At 39.2% G+C, this 20,944-nt stretch overlaps 1 protein-coding gene across 4 annotated transcripts in view; it reads right to left on the minus strand.

Annotated features, from left to right (window-relative positions):
- Hecw2 (HECT, C2 and WW domain containing E3 ubiquitin protein ligase 2) overlaps nt 1–20,944 on the minus strand; it is a 218,544-nt gene that overhangs the window by 50,127 nt on the left and 147,473 nt on the right. For all 4 annotated transcript variants that reach the window (XM_013013284.1, XM_013012535.1, XM_013011815.1 and 1 more), the window contains exons 15-19: nt 18,942–19,076; nt 14,806–14,908; nt 12,610–12,706; nt 2,192–2,275; nt 769–878 (exon numbers count right to left, since the gene is read on the minus strand). In XM_013013284.1, the coding sequence (XP_012868738.1) occupies nt 769–878; nt 2,192–2,275; nt 12,610–12,706; nt 14,806–14,908; nt 18,942–19,076 (529 nt within the window). The remainder of the gene's footprint in view (nt 1–768; nt 879–2,191; nt 2,276–12,609; nt 12,707–14,805; nt 14,909–18,941; nt 19,077–20,944) is intronic.

Below are 20,944 nucleotides of genomic sequence, written 5' to 3' on the forward strand. Positions count from 1 at the left end.
CATTTTTTACTATTTATCCATTTGCTCACTCATTCATTTCCTTCTTTTCAGAAGTTTAAACTTACAAGTATTTTATCTGTCCATGTGTTTTCTCTGCTCATTGATCTTTGTTTTTGTTTTTCCTATGTAATCCAGCTAGTGAAAACCATAGGGGAAAATATCCGAGTCTACTACATTGACCCACTCAAATTTCACATTATTTCTTGAGTGCAGAGACTTTATGGCTCGTTACATCTGTCTTCTCACTAGAACTTTTTTTTTTTTTTGGGTCCAGTCGTGTGGCCTGAACCCTGGGCCTGGGCGCTGTCCCTCAGCTCTTCAGCTCAAGGCTAGCACTCTACCATTTGAGCCATAGCACCACTTCCGGCTTTTTTCTTTTTGCTTATGTGGTGCTGAGGAATCAAACCCAGGGCCTCAGGCATGCAAGGCAAGTGCTCTACCACTGAGCCACCTTCCCAGTCCATCACTAGAACTTTTTAAATCAAAAAAGCTTGCATATTTTTCACACCCTAACATTTTTTCAAGATGTATTTGGTATTCCATAACATAATGAAAATAAATTCTATATCTGACTATGTCATACATCTAACATCACCTTTCTGTCAAAATGAATCCCCATGGAAACAAGCTATTTTTAAGAGTAGCAAATACCACACAAGTCCCTTTGCTAACACTAGCCATGTACCCCAAGTGTTCCTATTCCTCGTGACGGACTGACTTTAGGGCCAAGTGCTCAGAGGATTCACTGTGCACAGCAGCTGGACTCACCTGGTGAATTCTGAGGAGACGACACAGGAGAGCCACGGGGGGACTGACAGTAGCTGGGGTGGAGTAAGGCATGTGGAGGCACATATGACATTATCTCTTCTTCAAATAAACTGGGGAAACAAGAAACAAAATGCATACTTTAGCCTAGGGGTAGGGAGCAGCCTTGCTTCCACGTGACAGAAAGCAGATGTTTCATCTGTCCCACTGTCTTAGAGGTTCCATTTATTCTTTTATTCTATCATGACTGAACAGGTATCTTCCTTTCACAATTTGTAACATAATCCTATTCAAGTGCACAGGCCATATATGTGTGTGTGCGCATGCACACACACACACACACACACACACACAGAGGTTGCTACAATTACATAAGTGCTCTATAAATATATATTATTCTTGAGGTTCTTTCTTTTCTTAATCAACAATATTGTTGTAGTATAGCACAGGAGAAAAAACATCACCAAGGCTGAGAAGCAGGATTCCCATAGGTCAGGGTAAATGTAGTGAAGCATCTATGGAAAGTGATTATCTCCTTTGAGTTTTGGTTCAACTACACCATTAGAAAGGGAAGTAACTTTTAGCAACAATCCTTAGGCAGTCAGAAATACAGTGATAAACGTGGCAACTCTCAAGTGAAAGGCTTTAGGGGGAGGGGGGGGAGAAATCCCTGAAAAACCTGAATGGAGTTGTTAGCACTGCGGGAAAGATAAACATTGCCTGAGGGGCTCAGCATGCATTTCCTTTAGTTCTACAGAAGGCCTTGATGGTGAGTGTCTGGACCACTGGATAGAGCAAAACATGATTTTATTTTGCCTTGCCTACATCTCAAGGATAATACGGAAGCTGGTCTTTTGAAAACTTGATGGTTTCCCTTCCAAACTATTCTAGACTCAAAAGCCAAAGCCAGTCTAACCATTATGAAAGACAATACAACTGGTCAGTTTCATGAAGGGCCATCAAGTTGGAGAGAGTAGCAGGGACCAAATTTCAATGTTCTGATCTGGTCTCCCAAAACTAAACTCGCAAAACCACAAAGTAAATAAATAATATCTTGAATCAGCAAAAAGAGACAAAGCAGAGTTGAAGGGGAAAAGAAATGAAAGAAAATATAAATATGACCTCTGTTCCACAAGGAGGAGCTTAAGCTGTGTATACCTTATTTGGTTACTCTTCTGCTCCCCCTCTGAGTGGGACATTTTATTCATTGTCTCTATGACCTTTCCCTGACATGACACCATGTTCTTCACCAGCAGACAAAAAACAAAGTCAAACAGACCTCACTGATTTAAGAATGTAGTCTGCAATGACTTCTCACTAAAGCAGCTTCTTAAATGTGTAATGTATGCGAAAGCCTATAAGGATAATATTTTCTACAGTGCTTCCTGAGGTCAGGAGGCTCCTGGCTGTCAGTACCAGCACATACCTCAGCAACATCACAAGGTCTGCATCACTTGAGAGGCGCACCAAGCCAGGGGTCCCTTCAGTTCGGATAAATTGGATCTTCTCCCTGTTCAAAATAAAGAAACAGTTCTAAACATATGTGGTAGGTTTTAGGATTGAAATTTCATACTCAAGTACATTTTTTTTGTAATGGTTATAGCATGTGCTGGTAACCTATCACATGGCAGTGATGCTTTGATATTTTAGGAACACATATTCTTGAGAGAGACAGTCTGGCTTTCAAGGAGATTGTGAGGCTGAGGATTTAGCTCAGTGGTAGAGCATGTGCTTAGCACCTATAAGACTCCAGGTTTGATCCCAAGCACAACAGAAGATGGAAACAAGAAAGATCTTGTGGGCATCAACATCTCTCCATTCTCACACTGGGAAAAGAAAGATTATCACATTGCTTTGAAAATTTGCTACATAAACACTACTATAGACAACACTAACCAGTCCTTGCCTTTGAGTTAAAACCGACTATGAGCTTGAATCTAAGCAACAGTTTTAGGGGTTGATTCCCCCTCCTCTTCTAAAAGGATATTCACAAAAGGATTGTCTGGGGGGGGGGATTTATTTTCCCGAGGGTCTGACCATAAGTTACATGTCATGAGTTTATTCCTCTTGGGATAGATAGGTTCAATACACTGTAACTCCATTATAAAAAAATGACTCCTAAAAAATAAGTGAAATTGTCTTAGTTACCACCACTGGTGAAATAGATTCTGTACAAATCTGTGCAAAGGCGGATAGAGCTTTACATGTCTACCAGGTGTGCTACCATGCACAGCTGGCCTTGGATCACAATTCTTCTGATCTCTGCCTCTCGAGTAGCTAGCACTAAGAAGCACAAAATTTTCAGATTATTGTACTATTATAGTATGAAATATCGATCTATGATATAAATATTTCAGATCTAGCTCTTATAGAGCATCTTGTTGTTCTGCTTCATATTTTCATGAAGTTCTGATGTATTTTAGATTTCCAAATTTTTATTTGGAAGGGGATGATTTGAAAAACAAAGACAATTGTTTGGATGAAAATCTCCTTAAAACACAGAAACTCACTTGTCCTTGTCCACAGCCCCATAAGTTGGGGTGCTAGGTTTAACTGTTTATTTCTTCTTTGTAAGATCCATTTTGCATAATAGTACTGGAAACACCTAATATTTATCACTGCCACATTTTCTTTTCTGTCCTTTATAGCCAACAGCTAACTACTATTACTTTTTAAAAAGACTATGAAGACCTGTATGAACAAGTATATAAAGAAAGTATACAGAAAGTCAGTTTCCTGCTAGCTTATTGCAGCTTGAAAGCTAGAATCAGGAAGGACATTCTCCACAATTATTAGGATCTTATGTCTCAAACACACAATGATAGAAATCAAGGCTTACTATCTAGTGGATATTTTTTGGGGAGTAAGAGATAAAAATACTGGCTTAAAAAAGCCGAATTAGAAAAAAAAACCCAAACAATTACTTAACCAAAGAAATATTTGTAGAAGGGTCAGTAACAATATGCTTTGATCCTGAAGAATCAAAAGCTATCTCTAACAAATATGCAGTTTATCTCCCTCGTCTGCCATCAAGATGAAGCCAGGCAAACAGAACAAAACCCCAAATCAAACATGCTGACTGCTTTCTCCAGCTTCCTTAACTGGAACTACGCATAATGGGTTGGGTGATGGTAAAGATAATCATGTTCTGGACTGTGGCCTACAGATTTCCAATGAATAAGAAAAATATCATAGCTCATCTGAGTCACAAGGATGCTAGGGCAAGGAAAGGAAAGGGAGAGGCAACAGCGAAAGTATACCGACTGGGAAATTTTTCATTGCTTTCTAGATATTAACTACTAATCAGTGAAGGCAACTGGTCCAGTTTTACAGGCAAGAACAAACTAGGGGATGAACACTAGTTTTCCACCAGATCAGCTCATTTGTCATAATGACAAGCCATGGGTCACATGCTTCTAGGACTGAAATAAGTCATCTGATGTACATCATACCCCTAGATACTCCGTTATACTAATATTTATTCATTCTTTGAGCAAACATTTATAAGTACCTACTATGTGCTGGGTACGATTCTCCCACACCGTGGGAATTCAACAGAGAAAAGACAAAGACATTTTGTCCAGGAGTTTACTGTGCAATCAAAGAGAGAAATCTACAAGCAGTTCCAACAGGAAGTGAAACTGTGTAAATTTTTCTCTTCACTCATCTGAACTCTGTTAGTCCATGAAAACACATGTATCCTAGATAGTCCTTTATAAAGCCTTTTTATGTGGAAGTAAAAAAGATGTATGTCTATGGATAGTCAAGAGAGCTGTGTATGGCCAAGGAAGGAAGAGGAGACAGCAGACATTCTCAGAAATGCCCCATCTTTTCTGAGAATGAAATAGGAACTACTGTTCAGTTAAAGGAGATATTTGCCCAATATTCTACAAACTAGTGTTTCTCAAAAAGATGTAATTGTATACTAGAAATCTGCAGATAAAGCCCTGAATTCTACAAGTCTTTGTTTTCTTAAGTCAAATTAAAGCATATTCTGGATAATATGGATAACATCTGTGATTAAATACTGCCATGTGACTTTGAGTTGCATGCTTACAGTTGTAAGGCAGTTGAGGCCTAGTGATCAGAGATAGACTTTAAAGTGTTGGTGAGCAGGACTGTCTGCCCCAAGGACAACAGAGCCATGATATCACACATGATAGCAATGGTCCCTGTTTACCACTCTCATATCAATTAGAAAGACCAAGACCTTTCTGTTACAGTATTCATATGCATTGAAAAGACCAAGCAAGGCCTACTCATGTAAGTTGCCATAGGCTGAAGAGAAAAGAAGAGATAGATTTAAAAAGTAAATTATGTGGGCTGGGAAGGTGGCTCAGTGGTAGAGTGCTTGCTTTGCATGCATGAGGCCCTGGGTTCAATTCCTCAGTACCACATAAGCAGAAAAAAATGGAAGTGGCACTGTGGCTCAAGTGGTAGAGTGCTAGCCTTGAATTGAAGAGCTGAGGGACAATGCTCAGGCCTAGAGTTCAGGTCCCATGACCGACAAAAAAATTCTATTAAAAAAATAATAAATTATGTGGACCAGCCATGGTGGCACAAGTTCATAATTCCTGCCTTGAAGAAGGCAGAGGGTGATGTCGGAGGCTAGCCCTTATCTGAAAATAACTAGAGAAACAAGGATTGGAAGAGTGGCTCAATTGGTAAACCATATGCCCAGCAAGCACAGAGCCCTGAGTTCAAACCCCAGTACTAGCACATACACACACACAAAAGTTAGCCATGTATCCTAAATAATCCATAAAAGATGCCATAGTCCATAAAAGAATAAAAGCTCTGCATGGTTTGCAAACAGGAAAGTAGTGGTAGATTCCATTTAACCCAGATTACATTCAATAAAATAAAAGCAGTTGTTAATGTGAACATAATAGGTACTCAGTACTTCTTTTCCTTTTAGCATAGAAAATAAAACATTTGGTTTCTATGAGTTTCCCTGAGTCTAGTCAGTGTGTGGAATTAATATAACTAACTCAAGAGATGTTATTAAAGACACATTTGACTATGCTTTGGTCTGAATATTCCTTTAATATGTTTATTCATTTATTTTGTTAATTATAGAGCTAAAAAGAATCCAGAATGAAGAAACTCTACTTACCGGTTTATAATGAGAATTACAAATTGTTTTGAAATGTGGGTTTACTGGGGGCTAAAGCCCTTCCTCCTTCCTATTCCATCTTTCATATTCCCACACAAGCCTAGCCAGCACTATGCTGTGCACATACAATTTGTAAAATACAAACCAGGCGTAAGTTCAGTGAATGGAAGAACAGCAGATATGACTCCTTACAATGCTTTCTGACTTGGCAATAAACAATCTTCCCATTATTATTTTCTTTTGTGGCAGGGAAATAAGACTGCTTGCTAAACCAGGATTCACTGAGGGAAGTGCAGATGTAGGTAAAGAGGCCATTTCTCATTAAGAAGCCCCACAACTGTCAACACAAATGCTGAACTGTGTATACTTACAACTTCAGAAAGAAGTTGAAGCCTGTGCTAGCTCTCAGACCCACCGTACTCAGGCCTTCATAACCACTTCCTCCCATGCACAGAAGAGCAACTTTTGTAGGAGATCATTTGAGGACAATAAACACAGTCTCAAGACTGGAATTCCCACTGAAAATATTCTCATTGAAACCAACCAACATTTTGGTGAAGTTAAAGAAGGGCATGTACTCAGAAACAATCAGAAGCAGCAATGCTCTAAACCACAAACCTCTCTGGATTGCAGCCTCTGTACCCCCAGGTTCCTGAAGTTCAGCAACACACATGATTTTAGAACTGCCCAAGGGTGCTTTTACAGCCATACCCTTGACTTCTCCAATAGCATAGTGTCCAGAAAGGAAAATTGGTGTTAGTCGTTCATGTTCATCATCATAGTCACAGGGGACTGTCTGACTAGACAGTGCCTTCCAAAGCCAAGCAGTAGGCAAGCTAACTTTACTGTCTGTCTCCTATTATATAGGTTCAATTTGGAACTATGGCTTCTCACAGTCATGTAATTCTTATGGACGCACAGAAATAACATGAGTCAGCCACATGTCTACGAACAAAATTTGGTCATAAACGGATATAAAACATCTCCCAAGCTAAGCACTACTTAACTCTCTTCATTTCCTCATCTTAAAAAAAAGCCTAATTAGAATGCAAATGAAACAGCCTAAAGCCTATTATATAGTAATTCCACAAAAAATCGTTCAACTAGGAATACAGGTAGACCCATTGCAACAATGAGATGTACAAGTCGTTATGTCGAAAAACGAACTTAACAACTTTGGTGGAGGGTAGGGGGAGGAGTGGGTGGGGGAGAGGGGGAGTATGGGAAAGGATGGGAAGGGGAAACAACTAAGAGGCAACAATGCTTGATAAGAAATATACTCATTATCTTGCCCATGTAATTGTAACTCCTCTGTACGGTATTCTCACAATAAAAAAAATATATATATATATAAATTTTAAGCTTTTAAATAATTAGGTAGACCTCATTCTTCTTCGTCCTCATCCTCTCTTCTTTCTCAAGTGACCAATATGTTGGAAACTATCAAGCTAGATTTCTGGTTCAAATGTTGGCAAGCCATTCTAATTACACTTCTGGCTCATTCCACAAATGATTGTGAGGTGTCCCTACAAGCTATCTGTAAAATACCATACAATATTGCAGAAAAGATACTGTCCACTCCATAAAACCAAAACAAAGTTGTTAAGGGAAAAGGCAAAAACCATACAAAGGGCTAACATTTTTTATAATCCAGTAGATGATGAGAATTATCACTGAACAAAGTAAAATATTTGTACATCAACCCCTGGCCCACAGTTACCATTGTGTGTGTGTGTTTGTGTGTGTGTGTGTGTGTGTGTGTGTGTGTGTGTGTGTGCGATCTCATCAACCTGTGGTAAATAATGATCCTGATATTAAATGGAAAATTCTAGGAAGAAAACAATATTCTAAATTTTAATTGAGTTTTAGAGTATATTGTTACAATTGCAATTTTATTGTGTTGTTCTTATTAATTCCTTGCTGTGACTAACATAAATAAAACCTTATTACAGACACATATGTATGTTTAAAGGGTTCAGTTCCATGCACAGTGGGAGAAAACCGTTGGGGTGTTAGAATATTACCTCTATGGATGAGAAGGTAAGAGTTATTACTATAGAAAACACATTTTGGATTCTAGGAAAGGAGTTTTATTACACAGAAAAGCACCTCGCTTAAAACATCTTTGCTAGCTGGGCCCTGGCAGCTCATGCCTGTAATCCCAGCTACTCAGGAGACTGAGATCTGAGGATCACAGTTTGAAGCCAGTCCAGGCAGGAAAGTCCGTAAGACTCTTATCTCCAATAAACTACTCAGAAAAAGCCAGAAGTGGTGCTGTGGCTCAAGTGTTAAAGTGCTAGTCTGAAGCACAAAGAGACTCAGGGGCAGTGGTTAGGACCTCCCTAGGACCAGAGGGAAAAAAATCTTACCTAAGGCATTCTAACAGCTTGAACCCTAAGCCTGAAACCTGAAACCTATCTAAGATATACTTAAAGGTATAACTAGTTTCCTATTTTTATTAATTGTAATATTTTGAACACATCTGTTAAGTATTTTAATTGAAAATATATTTAGGAATTGATAATAAGCTATAATTCCCTGTATCTTGTTTTAAAATAAACATGGCCATAAAAATTGATGACTTTGAGCTAAACAGCACAAAAAGGGACAGGTAGAAATAAGCCAGTGTTTCTAAACAGTAATATAAAATACTGGGCTAAGAGGGAAAAATAACATGAGGGACTGACTTAAGGAAAACAGTACTACAAAAACTAGTAGTTTCCTATAGTTTGGCAGTTATAATTTTGTAGATTAAAAGAAAATGTCAACCCACAACAGAAACAAAATCCTCGGACTTTCTTATAGAAAGGTAACAAAAATTCTGTTGTAAGAAGTGAAAGTATCACATGTATTATAGTTACAAAATTAAAAATAGATTACTGTAAATATGTTAGTTGCACCCAAATTAACATGAAATACAATCTTAAAATCACAATGTAATTTGAAAAGGTAAAAACACTGTTCAAAACTTTATCTGGATAACACTGTACACTAGGGAAATTTAGCTAAATTAGCAAGTGAGTTGTTCTGCTATCATTTTCTGAAATCTAAAATGACACAGAAAAATATACACAGACACATAAATTATTGCATGGAAATGTTAAATTTTGAGCCAGGAGACAACAGCTTGTGCCAAATTCTAGCTATTTAGAAGGCTGAGATCTGGAGCATCCTAGAAAAAAATTGAGAGAAATCTATCTCCAGTTAACCAGCAGCATGCCAAACTAGAGATGTAGCTCAAGTGAACAAAAAGCCAACTGAGAACTATAGACTTTAGTTCAAACCTAGGTACCAGCGCGTGTGCGCACACACGTGTGCACACACACACACACACAGAGATCAATTGTATATATTTTTTAAGTCATTCTTCAGGATGGTGCTGTTTAGGAGTAGAGCCTTGCTGGAGGTCCTTGGTCACTGGGGATTGTGGGCCCCTTGCCTTTACTTTTGTTGCTTCCTGGTCATGGGGTGAGCAGTTCACTGTGGTCTCCCTACCACTGTCAGCCTGCCCAGTCCCCAGAGGCCAAAGGCTATGGGCTCTGAACTGGAACTTCTAAAACCAGAAGCTAAAATAAATCTTTTTCTCTAGGTAAGTCAGTTATCTCAGGGATTTTGTTTTAGTGACAGCCACATTTTGCTATCAAAAAGTATCACTGAAATAGGAGATTAGAAGAAAACCAGCTGGTACTCCAGCCCTGTAATTTGTGGGAATAACCCCTAACCATGCAGTTTTTAACTCTATGAAACAAAATGTTCTCTGGGATATACAAAAACTTCCCCTTTCACATTGTTATGATAAGCAAGTTACTTGACTACCAAAAACTTTTCAAAAAATGAAAGCACAATGTGGCACATTCTCTGGGTAAGAGGAGTGGCCCGATTTCATTGATGGCTTCCTTCTATTTGGATGACTATCTACCTACACACACTTTCTATGGTCACAGTTTGTCCAGGGCTTTTAAAAATGTGAATCCATTTCAAAGCCTGTCAAATAGTTTCATCATAAAAGATTGCCATGTGAGATCTACGTGAGAAGATGGTATAGGGGACCGCAAATGCCACTGAAAATAAACTCTAAATAAAATTCATTTAAAAAGCAATCTTAAGGAAATAAAGAGATATTTAGGATTTGAAAAAGCAAAAAGAAAACAAAACTATGCATGTAAGCTACCAATGGAGCCTTCATTTCCCCTCTCCCACACCCTGCCCCAGTTAGAATCGGCTAACAGCCTGTCATAAAAGGCTAAAGATAAAGCGAGGTACCCTATGCAAGTAGATGAACTCATTCACCCTCTCCATTGACGGAAATTTAAAAATACAATTATTTTAAACAAGAATGTGCACTGCAGAGAAAAAGTGAAACCATAATTCAGTATCTTCTTTCTTGTTCTTTTTTTTGGGGGGGGAGCTAGGTGCAGTTGGGGGGGCGGAGCTAGGGTGCAGTCAGAGGAAGACATTGATGTGTGTGTTGTATGTGGTATGTTTGTGTGTGTGTGTGTGTACATATGTTGTAGCTGGAGCTAGTAGAACTAGAAGAAAATAGTTTTGTTTTGTTTCGTTTTCAACTCTGTGGTTAGGAAAGAGGAGAAATTTTGCTTTTGTTTTGTGGTCCTAAATCTCTAAGGTCTTTCATTAAACCACTGAGGAGCTCATTTGTATAATTTTTATAACTAATTGTCTTACATGGGATTCTATGGGAAATCCTGGATTACGGAGGGGAGACATGAATCTAACATGCAAAATTGACACTTGTATCATCTTCATACTTTTTGGTGATTGAGAGCAGCATGTTTGTTAGCACTGAGACTTCAGTTTAGGATTCACCATGTGAAACTGGGATTTCTGGATAAGCAACATTTGAGTGTCACACTTAAAATTTTGTGGAGCTATAATTTTTAGAAACTTAAAAGAATGGAAATATGGTAAAGGGAGGTGAATTTGTTCAAAAGTACACTGTGTGCACATATGGACAGATTTACAAAACAAGCGCCCTCATAATACTAATGCATGCTAATTCAAAAATAAAACAATAAAAGGTAATGACAACTTTAAAGATATGAGAAACTGAAAAAATCATAAGACTATTTGGTCATTTATAGTCAACTCCACAAATATATATATATACAAATATATACATATATAGAAATATGTATTTTTCTATACTTGTATATATATGTATGTGTCTATACTTGTATGTATATGTATAAATATGCTTATATATGCACATATATTTTCACTATTTGCAAAGAGCTATTCTCTAGCTGTTTGAGCAGTAAGAGGAGAAACAAGGAGTTACAGGAAACTCCTATCTGTCTGGATCTTATAATCTAATTGGAAAATAAGGGAAAGGAACCTGAAGAATCAAATTAAAGTACAAATCTAAATAGTCAAAAGAGTATAAAGAACAGCTAGACAATTACATGATTACTCATCGAGCTGTGTCTAGGTCAGAGGTTATTACACCTGGCTGTACATGAGAATTACATGAACAGGCTTAAAGAAAACCATTCTTGGGCTTTACCTATAATGTCCTGAATTGAATTTCCAGATAGATGTGGGAAGACAGGGATATAGATTCCAAAAAGGAGGAGGAATTAGGAGGATTGAGACTTTGCATTTTGCATTGTAGATTCCCAGAAAATCCTGATGAGAACAGTTTAGCACAAAGTAAGTCAAGTGAGTGGACCAATATTTGAGAACCACTCCTGTCAGCCAGGATGGTACCACTGGGAAAATATGTGTTTCCACTAATAAAGGAAGTGTGTAGACCAAATGGACTTTGGGTTAGGTGAGATTTTTCAGCAGAAGTTCCCTCATTTTTATTCCCCACTGATGCCTAGCACATTGAAATTGAGAAATACAAGTTTAAATCATGAGATTGAGCTCCAGAGAGCAATTAAAAGGTTTCAAGGAAGGAGAAATTGTCCTGGGCTTTCAAAGAAAGATACTTCTTGCCAAACTGAGAAAAGTTTGCCAGGGAAGAAGAACAGAAGTCCTCAGGAAAGTAAAATGGATCTAAAAGTATGATGCACAGAACAGTTGTTAGAAGATAGTGTCCAAAGCCGGGCGCTGGTGGCTCACGCCTGTAATCTAGCTACTCAGGAGGCTGAGATCTGAGGATCGCAGTTCAAAGCCAGCCCGGGCAGAAGAGACTGTGAGACTCCTATCGCCAATAAACCACCAGAAAACTGGAAGTGGCGCTGTAGCTCAAGTGGTAGAGCGCTCGCCTTGAGCTGAAGAGCTGAGGGACAGAGCCCAGGCCCAGAGTTCAAGTCCCACGACCGCCAAAAAAAAAAAAAAGAAGATAGTGTCCATACAGGAGAACTCAGCTGGAGAGAGGAGCAGACAACTAGCATGGGTTCCATTGTGTGTGTGTGTGTGTGTGTGTGTGTGTGTGTGTCTGTGTGTCTGTGTGTCTGTGTGTGTCTGTGTGTCCGTGTTTAATAGAAAAAGGTTAGTGTTTTACTCTTTTTCCTGGTAATCTGTATCTGTGGTGCATTCTTAAGCTTCAAAACTTCTTGTTTCTTTTCTATAGGTCTCTTTTAAGGAGGGTTCTAGACTGTTTGGAATTTTATTCAACTTGAGTTATTGTTAATGACATAAAATGACATGATGCCTTTGTAAACAATATCGAAAGAAAACATAAATTTATAAGACAACTATTGCTGTTATCAGGAATTCGTTTGGTGGCTAGTATAACTTGAGCCAAATCCCCAAATCCCAGTTACCTGAGTGAGTGGTTCCTGGTGAGATCCGGTTGACGCTCTTGCAGAATTTCAAAGATGTTGGGTTGTCGCAGAAATGCAACAATCTTGTCATTGTAAGCTGAAACATCAGAAGAAACAACTCTTTGTTAAAAAGTCTATTATGAGTTATATACATATGTTTAAAATTCTTAAAATCTATTTTCTGCCAATATTCACTGTACTTCAATTCATGATCACCATAGCTACTTACATTCCAACCTTGTATCTAACTTGGAAATGTCTCCTGCTATCTGGTGGCTTGCTTAAGTGTTCTTATTCAACTGACTTAATGAGCCATATTTATTGTCAAATGACCATTCATCAACAACATTCTACAACCTGACCATTTTCATAAAATCAACCTCAAGGCCAGGAATGGTTGCATATGCCTGTAATTCCAGCACGTGGGAGGCTAGGGCAGGAAGACTGAAAAATTCAAGCCATTAGATTGGGCTATGTAGTGAGATCCTTTCTCAAAAAAATTTATCTTCCAGGCTGGGAAGGTGGCTCAGTGGCAGAGCGCTTGCCTTGCATGCCTGAAGCCCTGGGTTTGATTCCTCAGCACCACATAAGGAAAAAGCCGGAAGTGATACTGTGGCTCAAGTGGTAGAGTGCTAGCCTTGAGCTGAAGAGCTGAGGGACAGCGCCCAGGCCCAGAGTTCAGGCCCAACGACTGGACCCAAAAAAAATTATCTTCCAAAAATGAGAACAAAAATGGAAAATCATTTTTACTGGTTAGCTATTAGCCCAACAGAGAGGCAAGGAGGTAGAACCAGAATATTAGGTAATCTTCTTCCTCCTTTTCTTTTTTCTTTTTACAAATATTTTTAGTAGTTTTGAATTCAGAGTCTTTTTGCTTTAATTTTCAGATAATAGTCTCTGGACCAAGAAGTTGGGATTCCAGGCATGAGCCATCATAGATTTTGAAACAATGATTTTATAGCACTTTAAGTTTTCAATTACATTTGATCTCTTATTAGTAGTGACACAATAAAGTGTAGATTGTTAGACGTCAGCACTAGATTTCTTTTTAGCCAGGAGTTACCACACTTCAAGTTATGATCATTATATTATATATCATGACCAAACGTGTTGGGATTTTTTCCCCCTTTTGGCAGGACTGAGGTTTGAACTCAATGTCTATCACATAAGCCACACCTCTACCACCTCCCCTTTTGGGATAGAGTCCCACATTTTCCTGGCCTGGCCTGGCCCACATTCTTCCTAATTTATACTTCCTGCTGTAGCTGGAATGACAGGAGCACACAGCCATGCCCACACCTATTTTTACCTTTTTGTTCAGATGGGAATTCTCATGGACTTTTTGTCTGAAATTGTGGGTCTTTGGATCTTAAAGTAAAATTTTCATTACAAAACCAGACACTTGCACAGCTCCTAGCTCAGATGGACACGGAGCCTCATGTCAGTAGGTCCATTCTTCCCGTCTCATGAGTCCCAGGTTCGAAAGCCACAGATCTTCTTTGACTTTGTCATGTTAACAGGTGTATAGGCATACACCCATTTACTTTTATTTTATGTTATCAAGCATGCATTATTGTTTGTTTTTGTGTTAGTACTCTGACTTGAACTCAGTACATTGTGTTCTCCCTCAGCTTTTTCACTTATGGCTGGTACTCTCCCCTTTGAGTCATGGTTAATTGGAGATAAAAGGCTTTTGAATTTGTGTGGCCGTGCTGGCTTAAAATCTAGATCTTCCGATCTCAGTGTCCTGAGTGGCTAGGATTATAAGCAGGAGCCTCTGGCACTGGGCTTTAGTTTATTATTTTAGAGGATCTTACTGCCTTCTATTTTGTTACCTAACCCCTTAACAATGTGTTCTTTTTACTTGAAGCCTTTGAGTGTACATGCCATATATAAATTCTGTCTCGTGCCATATAAATTCTGTCTGAAGCATTAAATAAATCCTAAGTATATGGTTGTCCAAACAATTAATGATTGAATGAGGTATTTTTCCTTGATGCCCATAAATTAATACTTCCACTTAGAAAAGGTAGAATAGTATTGAATAGCCTTATCCCATAAGGTTTTGTTATACCATTCTTGAGACAAATGCAATAGGTTGTAAATATCAAGCTAACAACAGGGAAATGTCAGCACATTAATCATATGCAGTGAAAGGCACACACAGAGAGAGGTTTCTAGGCAGGGGTGACATACCCACTGGAACCATGTCCTGATACTGTGGCCTACTGACTGTATTGAATGTACTGGATGGCCGGGGAAGAACTGGTGGTCCTGCATGCCGAGAATCTTCTCCTACCTGCAAAATGCAAGCAATGTTCACATTCTGCACTAAGGGCTATATATCAACATCCCAAACCAAGTTGTACAAACCATCTAACAACAAGCATCACAGAGTATCAACCAATCAGGACAGATGCCAGCTGCTGCAACAGAGCTGACACAGCTCTCAGTCCTCAAAAGCTCGCTCTACTGGCTTAACCTAGGAAAGGTAGAAGCAGCCTCATCCTGGGACAGTGACTATGCTCAATACATGAAAAGCAGTTCAATACACTCATAATTATTGAGGCTGGGCAGCTAAATAGCAGGCTTGTCGATCAGGAATAACTACTGCATGGGCAGAACACCAACCTTCTGCAAGACAATCAAAGGGAAGAGTGGGTGGTAGAACGTTCATTGGGGCAGGGCCAGGATAGTTTTTTTACTTTTTGGCCAAGGCAGGCCAGGGAATTCCCTGCCTCAGCAGAGGAGGGACAGACGGAGAGCAGCAATCTCCCCTTAGGGTTCTGAGTTAGTGGATTATCTCTTTAGAAGCAATTTTGTATGCCTATCAGAGCACCTGATGTAACAGCTCTTTCTGGTTTGTGGCTCCACAACAGGGAGCTAACAGTAGCAGGTGTGGAGGATCTAAATAGATCGTCCTCACCTGAATTACTTATGGCAGCTACTAGAGTTCTAGACGCTCATTTATACAGGTAGATAACCAAAAATACCCATTCCATTTTCCTAACATCACCTTATCTGACCTTTTCTGCTTGACTCATACATATACTAGATATTGCAAGTAAGGGAAACCATGGGACCTATGTTTCTTTGGGCTTGGCTTACTTCACTTAATATAATTTAGATATGTATTTAAATGTTTTTTTTCTTTCATGCATTTGTTTCTAACGCATTTATAAGATTATTTCTTTGTTGCTTTGTATGTCCCTTTCCCACAGTATAACCTCTGCTTTCACTATATTTGATGTCGGTATAATTTGTGGAGGAGAAGGGGAAAGACAAGTCGTTTAAGGATACAGGTGGACCCGTTGCAACAATGAGAAGAACAAGTTGTCATGTCCAAAACGAACTTTACAACTTTGGTGGCGGGGGGGGGGGGGGGGGGGGGAGTATTGAGTGGGGAGAGGGGGAAGGCTGGGAAGGGATGTGAAGGGTAAACAAAGGAGGAGGCTGCAATGCTTGATAAGAAATGTACTCAATATCTTGCTCATGTAATTGTAACCCCTTTTTACAGTATGTTCACAATAAAAAAATAAAAAATAAAAAAATACCCATTCCAATTCCTACCAAACTCTGAAATTATAGGAGCTTCTGTTCTAGCATTTCTACTTCCCGTGACAGAAATCTTTTAAGATAAGGGGAATAGAGCGAGGATAAGAGAACAAGGGTTAAAACAGCATTGGATTTATGTCATTACTTGTAGCATTACCTTCTATTTCTACCCACTAGAAGCTTCCTGCCTATTTTTGTCCTGTTGTTCAGTTAGTTAGATGTTTACTGTCCTTTTCTAAAGGCCCTCAAACTAGAAGTAGGTTTCACACCTTTCCAGGCCTGCTTATCCTTCAGGAATGTTCTCTCTCATCCCCAAAGTGCAGTTCAAAGAGCTCCTGCTCCATGAAATCTTTTCTGCCCTGCCCTTCAAGCTGAAGTTCAGCACAACCTTCCCACAGCTCCCATACTGCTTAGTATAGGAATCCAAAAAACAGTTCTATTACTAACAGTTTCTATTACATGTCAATTATGCCTCAGTGAAGCTGGAAAGACAAAAAATGGATAAAGATCTATGATTATCTGACAGAAGTTGTTAAATTTAGTATGTTTCTTTCCCAACTACTAAAACACATTTAAAATAAGGGACTTTTCATAATTTTGCTCATTTGACTTAAGATCTTCTGTTTTCTCTCCTTTTTGAGAGCAGGAAACATGTGTTAATTATTTGCCTTCATTGCCACCACATTTCTACATTGCAGGAGGCATTTGGTGTTCATTTGCTGGAGGCAAAGAGACACCACTATTGCTACTGATTGGAAAATTGACTGAGTGAATATGAGATGATGGCTACAAAGACTCTTTAAGCTTCATCAGCTTGCTTCTCTTGAGTTTTCAGCTTTGAGGAATGGACTCAGCCATTTGGAGGAACTCAAACCATTAACTACCCATTGTCTGACAGAAGGCTTATCCTTTCAATACACCCATATACGTGCTTTCCCTCCTTCCTCGATGTTGCCATGCATCATCTTTTCCCCAAACAGCTAAAGGTCTCCGAGACCTCACTTCTTAAAACCATAGACAATCCCTCTGATACACATACTTCCAGCAGCTGTGGTACAAACATTCTCATAAAGTTTTGCCCATACAGTGGTTGAATACTGAGTCTGCAGGGACTGTTAGCCATGTTGCATTGCTCAGCTGCTGTCCATAGGAAGAGAAATCCTCATTCAAGTTTGAATGTGCTTCTGAGGGCCCCCCTCCTCCAACAGGATACTGTAGACCAGACCATGCAAATAATCCAAGTTCTAAAGTAGAGGGGTTGCAAGAAAGTGTAAATATAACAATCGATCTCCTGTATGTTTTTCCAGGAAAATATACAGTACAGCCAGCTTCAGCTTGCGAAGTCATGACAAGTAGCTGAAATGCACTGGTCACGTGACTGGGTCAGACATTATGCTACCCAGGTCCAAGGGTGAAAGAGCTGTTCTGCTTTTAAGATGACTGTTAGTGTTTTCCAGTTCACCACTTATGGTTTACAGGACAGCAAGGTAAAGATTTATTGACTACTCATAAAACCATAAATATTTTGGTGCATACCTCATCCTGCAGGTGCATATATCATTTTTATATGAGCTTCTCGTGTATATTCTTCTACAACCAGCAAACACGCAATGCATTAAAGCAAGTATGTAAATCATGAGGGGAAATTCCAAGGATGCAATTTTGATTAATTGAATCCAGTTATTTATTGCATTCATAATTTTGCAGAAGAAAGGCTACAAAAATATTTGACCTCTGATATTGAAAATATGATATGCACTTAGAAAAGGCATGCAGGAAAGGAATCTTAATTCTATTTGTCTAAGGGAATTTTTAGAAACAATGTACATCAAGCCACAATAACATACGCCCCCACATCTAAAGCATGCCTTGTATTTATTTAAGCTGCTAAAAGAAGTGAAACCAGAAGGGATACTGCTCTGGGTGAGGACATTGGGAGGCCCTCGTGTGGCTACCATGGGCCACTGCAAACTGCCAGAGAAGCACAGAGGAGCATCAGCCATTCTCAGCTCAGCCCATTTTCCCTGAGCACCTGCTACATAAATCATCTCTCCTGGCTAACTCTTAACTTTAGAGAATGCCAGTGAGGATTCCACAAACCCGTAGCCTTGGATGAATAATGGAATGTAATCCAACAAACCTCGATTCAGAAACTTCCCTATACTTAAAAGCTTTATCCCATTAAAAGGCAGATTATAATGTAGTACAATATAATGTAGCTATTATAGTCAATGTACATTACGTAACTTGAGGGTAGAGGCGGGAGGGAGAAAACAGGGGAGAGTGATGGAAGGGGTGACATTGACCATAAAACCTTGTACTTGTAACTTGACTTATCAGATTGTAACCCCTCTGTATAACTACATAATAATAATAATAATAAATAATAATGAGAGAGGAAAGGTATATTAAGTTCTCCTTATGACACTGTTCTTGGTTATACAAAATGGCATGTTATTATCATCTTCTATTGAACTTTTAGTCCATTTTTAGTACTTTATCAATTCCCTCTTGCCTTTCTCTGAGTTAATAAGAGAACTTTTAAAATCTTTCCTCATATGTCCTACCTCTCTTGTAAGTTTGCAATCTAAGCTGGGTATTTTTCCAGAAAAACCCCATCCATATTCCAAAACTTTGCAGCCCCTACGTGACATTCTTTAGACCAAACCAAACAAAGAAAAATTATTACAAAAAGCCAACCTCATTCCACAAAACATCATGTCCTGGGAGCTTCCCTCAACCAACAGGTCTTTCTTTGCCTAAAGCATGGGACTCACCTCACCCGCGCTGTGGCTGCGCTGCCTGGTCAGGTGCTGGCGATGAACCAGGGCGCTGGTGGGCCGAGTGCTCTGCAGTGGGAGGCGAGGATCGATGAATGTGGTGGTGCGCGAATTGTGGTCGACAAAAAATGCCTAGGATACAATCACTGAATGAATAGACAAGAATAGGCCACGCACGTCTCAGCTGGTCTAGACTATTACTCACTCAAGAAAAGACTAACTTGTCCCTAGTGATCTTAGCTCCATTTTCTCATCCTTTCTAATGTGGAGGCATTGCTTCTTACCCCTCAGGAGAGAGCAGATAGAGAAAGCCAATGGTTATTCTAATGCTTGGTTTTAGAAAATACTCCAAGATGCTAGATGGAAGAGTTTCATAGCTACTTTTGTAGACAAGGAAGCCAATACACTAAGAAAGGACCTCTAGAACTTGTATGCCCAAGAATGGAAGCATACAACTACCCAGTCATCACCCTTCCATTTGGCTTCTTTACTCTTGATCTTTGTGCCCAGCTTTTTATCCAAAACAGAAATAAAACTAGTTGCGTCTTTAAGCCAGGGAAAATTTTCTCAAGGGTTTTCCATAGTTTCCAATACAGCATGTCTTATAGCACAAATTAAGTCTACAAAATAACACTTTAAAAAAAAATTAAAAAGGGCTGGGCACCAATGTTTCACACTTGTAATCCTAGCTACTCAGGAGGCTGGATCTAAGGACTTCAGTTGGAAGTCAGCCTGGTCATGCAAGTATGTGAGACCCTTATCTTCAATTAACCAACAGAAAGCTGGAAGTAGAGCTGTGGCTCAAGCTCTAGAGCACCAGCCTTGAGCAAAACAGCTCAAGGCCAGTGCCTAGGCCTTGAATTCAAGCCTCAGGACTGGCACACACACACAAATAAATAAACAAAATATTCCAAGAGATGGCAAAAATGTGATCTTAGATCTTGGAAAGATACCATGAGCATGGACCTCGGAACTTCTTTGGGTTTTACCATACACAGGTATTACAAAGTTGTTGCCACCTGAAACTTCAACATCATTCACTTCTTGTTCTCCTTTCCTACGCAGCCAGACACCAAGCCCTTCCACTTCCCCACCACCGTGTCCTTCATTTGCCAATCCCCTGCCCCAGCTATTCTCCTACCCCTGCCCCAAACAAACTTGGACACCACCTTATTCATTCAGGGCTTTATCGTATACATGAAAGTAGTGATAGCTTCTCATTTTTTCCCACATCTCCATTGCCATCTTTCATTAAGCTGCCAACTTATTATAATAATATTTCTTCTAGACACCTTGATTATGTCACTACCCCAAACCAAAGGTGCAACCATTGACTACTGTTACAGAGAAATCATCTCACTGTTTTGCTCTATTTTCACATCTCTAAAAATCTCTTTCCTACCCAAGTGCCTTTCTAGTTCAGTCATTCATCACACACCCAAATTCTTATCACATACCAACTATGACTCTTGGAAAGCTGCTTATGTCTCTGAGCTATGGATTTTTAGAAAATATCTCTCCCTCACTAATAATAAACATTTTGCCGCCACAGTATGTTAGAAGGGTGGAAACCATGTCTGTCATGCTTACTTTGTGTTGATGACATGAAATCAGGAATAAGCATAAATGTAGTGAGAATTTAATCCAACATAGAAAGGCATTTGTGTCTGTTAGACAATAAAACTTTACACAAGCACTATTTATCATTCTCTTTGGGACAAATATGGTCCAAGTTTTCAAAGTAAAGTGTATTCAAAATAATGATGAAATCCATTATTGGAAGTACATTAAAACTAAGTTTTGCTAAGTGCCAGTAAGTAGTTCATGCCTATAATCCTAGATACTCAGGAGGTTGAAATTTGAGTATTGTGGTTCGAAGCCAGCCTGGGCAGGAAAGTCTGTGAGACTCCTATCTTCAAATAACCACCAAAAAAAACTGCAAGTGGAACTCTGGCTTAAGTGATAGAGCACTGGCCCTGAGGACAAAAACTCAAGGACAG

This window comes from Dipodomys ordii, unplaced genomic scaffold (genome assembly GCF_000151885.1).
Source record: "Dipodomys ordii isolate 6190 unplaced genomic scaffold, Dord_2.0 Scaffold1, whole genome shotgun sequence".
Lineage (NCBI taxonomy): Eukaryota > Metazoa > Chordata > Mammalia > Rodentia > Heteromyidae > Dipodomys > Dipodomys ordii.